The sequence below is a fragment of the Carcharhinus amblyrhynchos genome, chromosome 6 (assembly GCF_965287045.1).
Source record: "Carcharhinus amblyrhynchos chromosome 6, sCarAmb.v2.hapA, whole genome shotgun sequence".
In the NCBI taxonomy this organism is placed as follows: Eukaryota; Metazoa; Chordata; class Chondrichthyes; order Carcharhiniformes; family Carcharhinidae; genus Carcharhinus; species Carcharhinus amblyrhynchos.
In genome coordinates this window covers 99,716,009-99,729,678 of record NC_137329.1, presented here as the reverse complement: position 1 = coordinate 99,729,678, position 13,670 = coordinate 99,716,009, and the positions used below count along the sequence as shown (strand labels likewise).

The 13,670-nt window shown below is 39.7% G+C and overlaps 1 protein-coding gene across 8 annotated transcripts in view; it reads left to right on the top strand.

Annotated features, from left to right (window-relative positions):
- LOC145344159 (transmembrane protein 168-like) overlaps positions 1-13,670 on the top strand; it is a 45,627-nt gene that overhangs the window by 3,008 nt on the left and 28,949 nt on the right. For 2 of the 8 annotated variants that reach the window (XM_080191063.1, XM_080191064.1), the window contains 3 exons: positions 3,892-3,975; positions 10,126-10,220; positions 11,354-12,608. In XM_080191063.1, the coding sequence (XP_080047189.1) occupies positions 11,472-12,608 (1,137 nt within the window). In that variant the 5' untranslated portion in view covers positions 3,892-3,975; positions 10,126-10,220; positions 11,354-11,471. Of the gene's footprint in view, positions 1-2,678; positions 2,736-3,891; positions 3,976-10,125; positions 10,221-11,353; positions 12,609-13,670 lie in introns of those variants that run through there. The other 6 variants (XM_080191067.1, XM_080191066.1, XM_080191059.1 and 3 more) reach the window with 4 other exon arrangements.

The window sequence follows — 13,670 nt, the reverse complement described above, 5'->3', positions numbered from 1 at the left end:
ACAGTTGCATTACACCTCAGAAGTAAGTCATGGGTGGTGAAGTCCAGGATGTGAATATGTTCTTTCTTTCTGTTTTTTGCAGGTGTGCATTAAAATCCAGTTTGTTTTCACTTAAAATAAACTGATTATCTTAATGTAGCAAATACGTTGACTTCATTAAAAAAATTGTAAATAAAACCAATGCATCTGTAATTGAATTCCTCACCCGGTTTTCAGTGTGCTATCTGCAGGGCATTTAGTCTTGAGTTGCTAGATCTCTGCTGAAATCTATCCCATTTAGCATGGTGGTAGTGCCCTGCAACACAATGAACAGTATGCTCAATGATCTGGACCTTCACTCATACTGATACCGTCATGGGCAGATGCATGCAGCAGGCACTTCGGTGAGAATGAGGTCAAGTATATTTTTCTTTCTTGTTGATTCCCTCACCATCTGCTACAGAGCCAGTATAGCAGTTTTGTCCTTTAGGACTCAGCCAGCTCAGTCTGTGGTGCTGCCAAGCCATTCTTGTTGATAGGTGTTGAATTCCCCACCCAGAGTATGTTCCTCCAAATAGTGTTCAGCATGGGGGTGTACGGATTTATCAGCTGAGAGGTTGGGGATATGTGGTAATCAGTAGGAGGTTTCCTGCCCATGTTTGACTTGATGCCATGAGACTTTATGGAATCTACGGTTGAAGTAGAGGACACCCAGGGTCTCTCCCTCCTGCATGTATACCACTGTGCTGTCCACCCCTTCTGAGTCTGTCGCGTCCCACTGGCAGTGCTGGTGGTGTCCAGACCATTATCTGTAAGAAATGATGACATTCAGAGCATATTTGCTGTGCGTTGAGTTGCATGTAGGCCACAAAGGTAAGAATGGCAGGCTTCTTTCCCTGAAGGACATTAGTGAACCAGATGGGTTTTTTCTGACAATCGTCAATGGTTTCATGATCACATTAAAGGTTTTTATTGAATTTATATTTCAATATCTGCAGTGGTGGGATTCAAACTGGGTCCCCAGAACATTGGACTAGTAATCCAAAAATCTAGAGACCCAGTGACAATATTACTACACCATCACCTCCCCATACAGATTCAGTGCACGAATAGATTATTGGCCTTGAAGAACAGCGGAGTTGAGTTGTCACAGTTTCATTTTTGTGTTGAACTTTAAACTAATTGCGCCAAATACAATGAGGCTACCCTTTTACTTGTATCTGGCACCACTAAAACAAGGAGAGGGTTAGGAACCTGAACTGTACATCACAATCTGGAAGTACATCTACCATGACATTCAGCTTTGAGAACCAAAGGTGTACGTGCTTCATTATCAGCTGAGAATGGGAGATGTATCATTTGTGACATTGATTTCAACAGAAACTGAATGTGAAATTCTTTTTTAACCATATCACCCAATCTGAGAATAAGAATGAGAAAATAAGGTTACACCATTCACTAGGCAGTTTTTAAAAAAACTTTATTCACTAGGCAGTTACGATCACTTGCCGTTAAATTATTAAAGTGCAAGTCAAATCGGAAATTCTCATGACAGCACGTGCACAGTTAAACATGGAAATCAGGAATTGGTTTCTGAGTTGCACTGCTTCTCCTTGATGCTGCTAAAGGCTTTTTTTGTTCCAAAGTTAATCATTTTGTGGTGTAGCAAGTCTTAATTACTGTGAACAACTCCCCAGTTCTAAAATTAAATGTTAGCAAACGTGGCATCACGTTTGTTTATATTTTAATTATTGTTGGTATTTTAAAAGATTTAAACTTTTTTTTCTTTTCTGTTCCACTTTCTGAATCCCATTTTTATTTTGTTTGACTGTGAAGTAACTAACTTCTGGTTCTGTGCTGTTCATGAATGACTGTTCGGTTAAGAAGATGCGCATTTGCTTGCGCTAGTCAGAATGTCCCAAATTCCTTATAGAGGATGTTGTGAAAATCCCATTCAAAATCTTTGGCGAAGGAGAAGTATAAGTGCAATGAATGGCAAGAACCTCACTACTGTCTTTGGCCCACACCACAAGTTTCCTAGTCACCATTTCATTCCCCTCCCTAACCACAGTTTCAGGCAGAAACAGACCAGTTACAGTTTTGATATACTATTTGACGAGGAGCTGAAGCCCTTTCATCTATAGCACAGTGGTTAGCACTGCTGCCTCACAACACCAGGAATCCACCCGGGTTCAATTCCAGCCTTGCGTGACTGTCTGTATGGAGTCTGCACATTCTCCCTGTGTTTGTGCACATTTCTTCCAGGTGTTCCTGATTCTTCCACAATCCAAATATGTGCGAGTTAGGTTGGTTGGCCATGCTAAATTGCCCCTTAATGTCAGGAGGAATTGGCAGGGTAAATACATGGGATTACAGGGATAGGGAATGGGTGGAATTGTTGTCCGTCCAGTCTTGATGGATCGAATGATGGCCCCCTTCACTGTAGGATTCTATGATAAAGATATGAGTATTTTGCATTGCTATGGAGAAGGGGGATGTAGATATAGAAAACAGGAAGGAGGACTGTGATATAATTAAACAGATTACCACTGAGAGGGAGAAGGTGTTGGCAGTTTTAGCAGCGTTGAAAGCAGATAAATCAGCAGAGCCAGGTGAGAAGTATCCTAGGTTGCTGTGTGAGGCAAGATAGGAGATTGCAGGGGCTGTGATGTTAATTTTCAAATCCTGTCTGGCCATAGGTGAGATACCAGAGGACTGGAGAACAGCTAACATGGTACCATCAATCAAGAAGGGAGGTAAGGAAAAAACAGGTGATTAGAGACTAATGAGTCCAGCATCAGTGGGGGTGGGGAAATTATTGGAAAAAATTCTGAGGAGCAGAATTAATCTCCACTTAGAAAGACAAAGATTAATCATGGACAGGAATATTTCAGCCATGAAGAGAGGTGGTTAGGCTGAGGTTTTTCTCCTTGGAGCAGAAAAATCTGAAGGAACTTATTTGAGTTGTATAAAATTATGAGGGACCTAGGGCGAAACCTTCCCCCTTAGTTGAGAGGCCAATGCTGGGGCAGGTTTAAGATAATGGACAGGAGATTTTGAGGGGATTTGAGGAAAAGGAGCCCTCACAGCATTTTTGAAGTATTTAGGTGTGCACTTGAAACGTCATAACATGCAAGGCTACGAACCAAATGCTGGAAAATGTGAATAAAATAAATAGGTGCTTGATAGCCAGTGTACACGTGAGGGGCCGTGGGGCCTCTTCTGTGCTGTAAAACTCTGTGACACAAATACTGCTTATTTCTGCCCCTGAGATATCACTCACCTTCATCCTGCCTCAGCCTGACTGCTGCTGAAAACCTGCTTTTGTTCCTGCCAGATTCAATTATTCTTGTACTCTTCATGCTGGTCTCCTATTTTCAACCCTCAATAACTTAACTTCAATCAAACCCCTGCTGTCCGTATACTATCTTGAAGCAAATCTTATTCAGCAGCCATCCCTTGCCTGCTGACCTTCATTGGCTTCTAGTACACTAATACATCAGTTTTCCAGTGTTTATCCTCATGTTTAAATCCCTCTGGTGACCTCGCCGCTTCTAAAACTGTAGCCTTCAGCATTGCAATTCCTGGGGGAAATTATTTTTTTTCAACTTTGTCCTTTTGTGTGCCTTCTTCACCCTACCATTTGCCTTCAGCCAGTTAGGTCAAAAGCCCTGAAATTCCCTTTCTAAACCTGTTTGTCATTTCACATGTCTTTGCTTTTTCAAAACCTACATCTTTTGACTAAGTTTTTGATCATCTGTCCTATGTTGCCTTTGGTGTGGTGTCTGCTTTTATTCTAATTACATTTTTATGAAGTATCTTGGCATGTTTTATTACACCATATGAATGCAAATGTTGTAAATTGCTAAGTTTTCAGAGCAGCTTGTAAGACTAACTATTTATTCTTCACAGCCAGTGATAATATAAAGGTGGTTTATTGATATATCCTGATATCGGGTTGGGAAGGAAGGCGTGGAGATCCTGCAGAAGTCAGATGTAGGTGTTTATAAGCAGAAAACATTTCTTTAAAACTGTGTGTATAAAATGAGAAATCAAATTTAAATGCCAGAGGTTAAATTGCTACAGCAATGTGACTGACTGCAGAGTAATGCCATTGAGGCTTTGGTATTCTTGTAGTGAACCAGAGTAAATTGTGACTGTTCAGGGAAAATCTGTTTAATAGTTTGGTATTACTTTATGGAAAGCTGCTGTTGCAGTCTCATACCAATGTAGGTAATTGTGCTGCTAAAATTATATAATTAATATTATCTCAGAAATTATTGTTTAATTTCGAGAACTAGTACTGTTGTAATTATGTGGATCTATTTAATATGCATTAAAAGTCAAATAGAAACCAAAAGTAGAGGGAAAAATTCTAGAGTCCATTTTATAGCGGAGCACATGGTAAAGTGGTAGAATTGAAGAGAGTCAGCATGGATTAACAAAAAGGAAAATCATGCTTGACAGATATTGGAATTCTTTAAGGATGAAACTAGTAGAGTTGATAAGAGGAAGCCAGTGGATTTATTTTGGACTTTCAGAAGGCTTTTGACAAAGTCCCACATAAGAGATTAGCATGTAAAATTAAAGTGCACGGGATTAGGAGTAGTGTATTGAAATGGATAGGAAACTGGTTGGCAGACAGGAAACAGAGTAAGAATAAATGGTCACTTTTCAAATGGCAGGAGGTAAATAACGGGCTACTGCAGAAATCGATGCTAGGACCCCAGATATGTTAATGATTTGGATGAAGGAACCCTCCCCCTCCAGGATGTCCTGTAACTGCTCCAAGACGTCCTTGACCATAGCACTAGGAGGCAACATTCCCTCCTGAAGTCTCTTTTGTGGCCATAGAAATACCTATCTATTCTATTTGCAATTGAATACCGCATAACTATTGCATTCCAACACTTCTTACTCCTCCCCTCTGTAGCAGAGCCAAACATGGTGTAAAGAATTTGGTTGTTGCTACTTCCCCCTGAGAGGTCATTCCCCTCAACAATACCCAAAGCAATATATCTGTTTTTCAGGGGAATGGCCACAAGAGATTCCTTTGCTCCCTTCCTCACTCTCTTGCTCTGCCCGATGGTCACCTATTCTCTTCCTACCGGGGGAATCTTGGTCTCCGGTGTGTCCATCTCTCTATAAGTACTATCCACAGTATTCCCTGCCTAGTGGATGCTCCACAGAGTCCCCAGCTGCCCCTTAGCTCCAAAACCAAGGCTCCTAAGAGCTGCAGCTGGAGAGACTTCCTGTACATGTTGGTCCTGGGCACTGGAAATGTTCCCAGCTTCCCACATGGAGCACAAGGATCACACCAATGCTTGGATGTCTTGCTGCAATTATACCCCAGCTGGAGTATTGTGTGCATTTTTGGTCTCCTTATCTGAGGAAGAATGCTCTTGCTATGGAGGGAGTGCAGAGAAGATTTACCAGACTGATACGAGGAATGATTGGGTTGGATAGGATTATATTCAGAAGAATGAGGTGGTATCTCATAGAAACCTGTAAAATTCTAACAGGACTGGATGGAGTAGATGCAGGAAGGATGTTTAAGATAGTGGGGATGTCCAAAACCAGGGGTAAAAATATGGGCTAATCCGTTTAGGGCTGAAATGAGGAGAAATTTCTTCACCCAGACTGGTAAGCCTGTGGAATTCACTGTCACAGAAAGTAGCTGAGGTCAAAATATTGTACGTTTTCAAGAAGGAGTCACATGTAGTATTGGGGCAAAGGTGATCAAAGGATACAGGGGGAAAGTGGGGTCAAGGTATTGACTTGGACGATCATCCATGATCATAATGAATGGCAGAGCAGGCTCAAAGGGCCGAATGGTTTACTCCTGCTCCCTTTTTCTCTGTTTCTATGTAAAATGTGTATTGTTGATCTCCAGCAAGTTGAATCAAAAGCAGTAAAGAAAATTGAAAAAAGTATTGTTATAGAAAACGTTTGATCATTCACATCCAAGGCTATTTCATTTGAAAAGGACATTTTTAGAGTTGAGAGATAAACAAACACCTGTAAGACCAATGTAAGTTTCATTACAATCTGCACTTTTAAATTTTATTTACTTCTAGATCCTGGTTACTGATGCCAGTTACGATGTTACCATTATAGTTGTCGTTGAAAATGGCTCACACCACAGATTAGGGATTGGGCCTGGAAATTTCTTCATTTGTTAGAGTGAGTGTCATAGAGTGAAATGTATTTTTCCACTAATTTACCTGAATATTGGAAATATCTTTTTTCCAAAATTTATACATTAATTATCTGTATGCTGAACCCACCAGAGTTTAATACAGAATTTACCAACTTGAAATGGCTTTGGCAATAAGAATAACATTTGTCCACATATGTGGTGGATAAAATTTTGCATTCGTTTTCCAAAAAAAAGGTTTGTGTAGTCCCATTGGAGATACCAACTTTGGAAAAGCTGCCACTATCAGCATGATGAGATCTAATCTGGTTAGTTCATTGCTCGTTTAAATCACTTGTAGCTCGCAATGATGTGGTCATATTCAAAGGCATCCTTCACAATCAGGAAGCACAACTTGAAAGTTTCGGACCAAAGGAATCATTGATTTTATTAATATGAACAGCATCAGTTTTTGAACTGAAAAATACTCAAGACCTGAGCTTCGAAAAAATAAGTTGAAGTGAAAGGAAAAATTAATAAAAGCTGATAATTAAGTGCAAAGTTTCTGTTTGGAGTGCATCACATTTTTCAATACATTTGTAAAGCTGAAACTAGATTGGATTATAAGTTTTTTATAAAGAGATTCAGTATATGCAATAGTACAAGGAGATGCAGGTGATGGGAGAGAATAAACATCTACGTGGAAGATTCAACAAGATTTTGAGCTGGTTCATTTATGCTTTCAACTTGCACTGCATTTTAAGCATAGAATTCCCAATGGATTTCTAAGTACTCTGCCTTAAGTCTAAAATATGCAGCTTTTTTTGTCTTGTCCCTGAGTGCTAATAAAATACATGTTAAATGTATTTTTAGTAAATTTTGGTGCACTGCAGAATTGATTGCCAGTGTCTTATGAACAAAATTGTCAACGTTCACCGAGATTACTCTGAAAATGACAGCAGCAAAGTCTGGCCATCTGCATGTGCACAACTAAGTGTGGAGATCCAGAAATTACTGTCAGAGATATCCTGCCACTTCACAGGGTTTACTGTCCCCATCTTCACAGATCAATCAGCACACAAATTAGTAATTTAGCACCAAGGACCTGGTTTCGATTCCCGGTTTGCGTCTCTGTCTGTGTGGAGTTTGCACATTCTCCCTGTGTCTGCGTGAGTTTCCTTCAGGTACTCCAGTTTCGTCCCACAGTCCAAAGATGAGCAGGTTGAGTTGATTGGCCATGACAAATTGCCACTTAGTGTCCCAAGATGCGTAGGTTGGGGGATTAGTGGGGTAAGGGCCTGGTTGAAATTGTTGTCAGTACAGGCTCAATGGACTTCCTTCTGCACTCTAGGAAGTTGTTAAACTCCGGTGGATTCAGCATACAGATAATTAATGCATTAACTTTGGAAAAAAGTTATTTCCAATGCTCAAGTAAATTAGTGGAAAAATACATTTCACTCTATGACACAATCTTACAAATGAAGAAATTCCCAGGCCCAATTCTTGATCTGTGGTGCGAGTCAGTTTCAAACACAACAGCAATAGCAACACTATAACTGGCATCAGTAACCAGAGCCTAGAAGTAAATAAAATCTACAAGTGCAGATTGTAGTCAGTTTCAACTTTTTCCACAGTATTCTCACTGCAAAAAACAGTGAAAGATTACATCATGAATGACTATAACTGAAGTTTCAATGGCATATTGGGATATAATTATAGCTAAACAACGTCTCTGCCCTAAAAATGTAATTTTATAAGTTAGGATTCCTCCATTCAATGAATCTTAAAATGGAAGTTAATTTTTGAAAGTTTGTTTGTATTTCAGGATTTACTTTAATCTGTCTGACTGCAAAATCCAGGCCAGCAGATACTTGGGGCCCGATTTTACCATTTTGATTCTAAGTGCTGGGAAGACTTGAATCTGGGAGTGTTTCAGATCCAGCTTTTAGACCAGTTCTCCGGTGCCCTCTACGCACTCTTCCTGCAAAAAAAATCAATAATTCCAAATAGTGTTGCAAAAGTCTGTGGGCAGGTCTTACCACGCCTGAAACACTGCAGATCCGATTGGCGCTTTGAACTGCATATGCGCAATAATAAAAATAGAAAAATGCTCCCCCGTCCTCCACAAGTATTGTCCCGCTCCCACAGATATTGCCTCACCCCCACAACATAACTAACCCCTTTATCCCCCCACCCATCCGTTACCCAGACCACAGGGGCAACCCCCTGCCCCCCACCAATTTCACGCAGAATGGTAGTAGGCCCCCTCTTTCCCTTGCTGGAATCTCTGAACTTAGCTCCTCAGAAGCTGAAGCACCCGAATCAAACCTTTGTGGAGCATGTCTGTTTCGGGCCGAATCTGGACAGAAAAGCGGGGAGTGTTAGTAAAATTGGACGTCTAGTTCATTGATTCAATTTAAATGCATTTTTTAAGTTGCTGTTGCGCCCGTATCAGACGAAGTACCGATCACTGCCATTTTCAGCCATTGGTAAAGGGGGAGCGGCCGCAGAGACGGTTGCGGATTGCACTACTTGCCTCATACCCAACTTTATGAAGTTTTCGCACCCAAAAATGGGCACAACTTGATGGTAAAATCGGGGCCCATGGTGTTTAATCAATCTGTTAAATTTTTCTATTTTTTGGTGAGCTCTTTTCATTCTCATCTGATACTAAATGGTATTTCAATTTCTATCATTCATATTGATGACACCATTTAGTAAATATTATGTCAATATTTTTGGTTGAGTTTATGGCAGTCTATAAAGCTTGTATTTTTAACACATGATGTTCATGATTCTACATTGCAATGTATTTCTGTATGCTGTTTGAATGAAACCATGTTAAGGAAAAGGCTTGTATTTTACATAGTGCTTTTCAAGTCCTCAGATCTTTCCAAACTGCTTCACAGCCAATTATGAACTCTCTTTATATAAGAAATAACTCGAGCTGTAGATTGACGGCGAATTATAAAGATTTCCTTTCTAAAATACTTCCTTTAACTACTTACGTTATAGCTTTCAATACGAGGCACATATGTGACTCAGCATGCTCGGAGAATGGTGCAGAAGTTTCCTTTGCTTAAGGGAGTTGATCTGAATATTAGACAATGACTTTTCAGTTATTTATGGGAAGGGAACAAGGGTCGCAAGATTTGTGATTACAGCTGGTGTTTGCTCTTGCTGAGAGAAAATGGAAATATTTATCCAACTAATTGAGTCAGATTAAACTAGTTCATACACTTGAGATAGATTCTGTATCATTTTGAAAATAGCTGGATCCAAAGATGTGCAGGTTAGGTGGATTGGCCATGCTAAATTGTCCCTTAGTGTTGCAAGATGTGTAGGTTAGCAGGATTGGCAGGGTAAATATGTGGAGTTATGGGGATAGAGTGGGGGGAGTGGACCTGGGTAAAATGCTTTGTCAAGCAGTCGGTGCAGACTCAATGGGCCGAATGCATTGTAGGGATTCTATAACTAGTGTAACATTTTGGCCATGTTAGACAAGAGAATTTTTGAAATATTAACTAATTAGATGCCATCTTTTGAATGAGAAATTAAACTGGGATCCAGTCTGATGCCTTTTTCCCAATATCTCCCCTTTATCGTGGCACAGTGGTTAACGCTGCTGCTTCACAGTGCCAGGGTTTGATCCTGGCCTTGGGTGATTATGCAGAGTTGCAAGTTCTTCCCATGTCTGCATGGGTTTCCTCCAGTCCAAAGATGTGCAGGTTAGGTGGATTGGTCATGCTATATTGTCCCTTAGTATCCCAAAATGCGTAGGTTATAGGGATTAGTGGGGTAAATCCGTTGGGTTAAGGTGATAGGGCCTCAGTAAGATGCTGAGTTGGTGCAGACCCGATGGGCTGCATGACCTCCTTCTGTACTGTAGGAATTCAACGATCTCTAAATCCTTTACTAATAATTTAAATTTTGAACTCCTCTTATTCCCTCACTAGCTGGAAGGATAGTTTCAAATCAAAAATCATTGGCTTTTTTTCCTCTCTTTTTAGGTGGAGCTCCTGAAGCCAAATTCTGTTATTGGAAAAATTCTCTGTAGATTGGAAATGATTGATTCCCTTTAAAAGAATGTCTAAGTGTAATACAGGTACAGTGCTTCAAATCCAGTTGTCCAAAAACTGGACATTCTTAGACTACGCCATGCATCAATTTTAATTGAGTACAATAAAAATGTTGACATGGTTTGGCCTGAACTAGTTATTTGCTTCTATGCTTGCATGCCATCTATTCCATACACCCTTGGCTTGGCCCAACCGGAAATCTAGCATAGCCTCGGTGCTGAGGTTGCCACTTTTGAGACACTGTACCTTTACTAAAATATGAAATACAGTGTGACATCTCATGCGTGACGTGTGCATTTTAAAATTTAGGTACTGAATAATCTGCAAACAAAATAATTTGTTCAACGCAATGGACATTCCATTAGAATCTACTAATATTACATATTGTCTTTTATGCTACTATTAAAAGTTGCTGAAGTTGACATAGTTATTGAAATTGAAGCCAAATTTGTAGACAGATCTTAATTGTAATTGTAAATGTTCTTTTAATTAGATATTCATATCAGTTTGTGTCAACAATATTCCACAATCGTTGTTTTATAAAACTGGCAAATCTTTTTCCCAACTACATTTTGATAGTTGGTATTTAGATTAGCATATAAGCTATGAACTCTTTCCCAGTAGTTCACTCGAATCTGGTGTGACTGTCATTTGTTAATTATCCTTGTCAAGAAATTTCAAACATTTATTTATCTTGCTGGGTTTTTAAAAGCATCATACTGCAGTATCATTGACTCTAATTTAGTAAGTTTGTAACATTGGCATTCTTATCTACAAAGTGATTCAAGCTAAGATGTGCATTGGGAACGAGTAGGAAGAAGGGTGCTGCTCTCCTATATATCCTATCATGTGATAAAGCTGTATCTCTCAAGATTATGCATTGTGAATTATATGAGCACCCATAAAATGTGCTGCAGAATTCCCAACAACTATGTCATCACACCAAAGTGAGAGTGTTTGCTCCTGGGGATCAGTCATTAACCAGTATCTTAATGACGCACACTTGAGAATGAGCGCACAGGGTAAATAAAACATGAAGCTCACTTGTCATTAAAGAGCTTTATGTTTATGATGCAATTTTGTTACAGCAATGCAATCTGCTCCACTTATGGATTATTGTGTATGTATTATCTTTCACTGATGTTATTGTTCTTTGTAGGACTTCCCACTTGTGCGAGTCTGGTTCTTCAGTGACAAATGGCACCTTAGGCGACCATCGGCATCTGCACCGTGCAGAATCACCCGGAGTTCTGACAGAGCCTTTTCAATCCTATTACATGTGTAAATCACTGCGTTATTGTGTGAGCCACTGTCTTTATGCAGTAATGACTAAATTGGAGGAAATCAACAGAGAAGCAAATATGCATTCCTCAATTCGATACCTTGGCTACCTGGCAAACATAAGCTTACTGGTGGCAATTTGTATGGGCCTATACGTCCGATGGGAGAAAACGGAAAATATATTGTTGCTTGTGATATTCATCCTGGGACTTTTTGTGCTAGGTATTGCTAGCATATTGTACTATTACTTCTCCATGGAAACAGCAAGTTTGAGCCTGTCGCATCTCTGGTTTGGATTTTTGCTTGGCCTTCTCTGTTTTATAGATAATTCTAAGTTGAAAACTGATGCGAAAGAAGAAGCCACCAAATATTTACTACTGACCAGCATTCTGGTTAGGACTTTGTGGTCAGTTGTGGAGCGAATGTGTGGATGTGTCCGACACCAACCTGCTCTACTAACATCTGCAGAATTTCTGGAGCTGGTTGGATTTGCCATAGCCAGCACTGCCATGTTGATGCCCAACTGCTTGAGCGTTGTCTTACTTGTTTTTGCTTTGTCAATGTTGATTGTTGATCTGCGGATGAAGTCTTTCCTGGCAGTTCCAAACTTGATAGTCTTTACAGTGATTACATCTATATTGTTTTTTCCTTCTTTGAAAATTAGCACTAACCCCTTTGCCTTGGCTTGTTATTTCAGCCGTCTGATTTGTGACCCACTACTGGATCTTTACTTCAGTGGCCTATCTGTTACTGAACGGTGGAAGCCTTATCTGTATGGCCGGACATTATGTAGACGACTTTCCATATTTCCTGTAGCATCTATTGAGCTAATATTCTTCATTCTTGCTGCATTAAAACTAAATGACTTAAAGCATTGGTATTTTCTGATACCAGGATTTACCATCTTTGGGATCTTCTGGTTGATTTGCCATGTAATTTTTCTCATAACTTTCTGGGGTTTTCATACTAAGCTCAGTGACTGTCAAAAAATCTACTATACTCATAGGTTAGATAATAAGAGTCTGGACTGTGTTATGGCATCAAAAGGAATGCGTCATTTTTGCTTGATTTCCGAGCGATTGGTTTTTTTCAGCCTTCTATCCACAGCAGTTCTGGGTGCAGTCTCCTGGCAGGTATGTGGTATAATGATATTTGAAATTGTCATTAATGTCCATAAATAATTTTACCACTTAGATTTACAGCTGTTTAATGTGTACATTTCACACATGTTCCATACTGTGAGCCATTCACGTCTCCTTATGTGAACTTGTACGCGTATGTATAGAGGCAAGTAACAGACCAGTTGTAGTTACTTCAAAAGAAAAGTTATGGGGTCTGATACATTTATACTAAAAAAAAGGGCACAGGATAGTGTGCTTTGATTATTATGTTGTGTTTTATTTTGTCTGAGAGTTGTTGTTCTAGCAATAATTATGCTTGAATTTTTATTATCCCCATTGATCTTTTTTGATGCAAAAATTTCTTTTTAAAAACTGGAAGTTTAAACATGTTGATAGTTGCTCTTGCAGCCAATTACATCATTTTGTATTGACATAGTCACCTGGTAGTACCGAACTTGAATATTGCTTGAAAGAAAGAGACACGCTGTCAAAACATTTTGTCTTGCGCTAATCAGTACAGACAGAATACCAAATTTCAAAGGGAACAACAATACACAAGATAAGGGGCAGATAGAGGGAAACCATTAGATGTGTTGTATTTGGACTTCCAGAAAGCATTCGACAAGGATCTTACAAAAGGTTAAGTCATAAGATAAGAGGTAGCACATTGGCGTGGATAGAGATATTGGCATGATTAGATGGGCGGCTGTTGGGCAGGAAACAGCGAGTGAGGATAAGGGGAGCTTTTTTAGGTTGGTGACCTATAATCAGAGGGGTTCAACAGGGATCAGTGCTGGGGCTGCAACTATTTACAATACATATTAATGCCTTGGAAGAAGGAAGCAAATGTAGTGTAGCCAAATTTGCAGACAACACAAAAAAAAAGATGGAAAGGCAAGTTGTGAGAGGGACACAAGTAGTTTACAAAGAGATGATGATAAGTGAGTGGGCACAAAGTTGGCAAATGGAGAATAATGTGGGAACATATGGAGTATGTAAACAGAGTAAAACTGCAACACAAAGAGACTTTGATGCATAAAACATGGAAACCTAGCACACTGGCAGTAAGGGAAT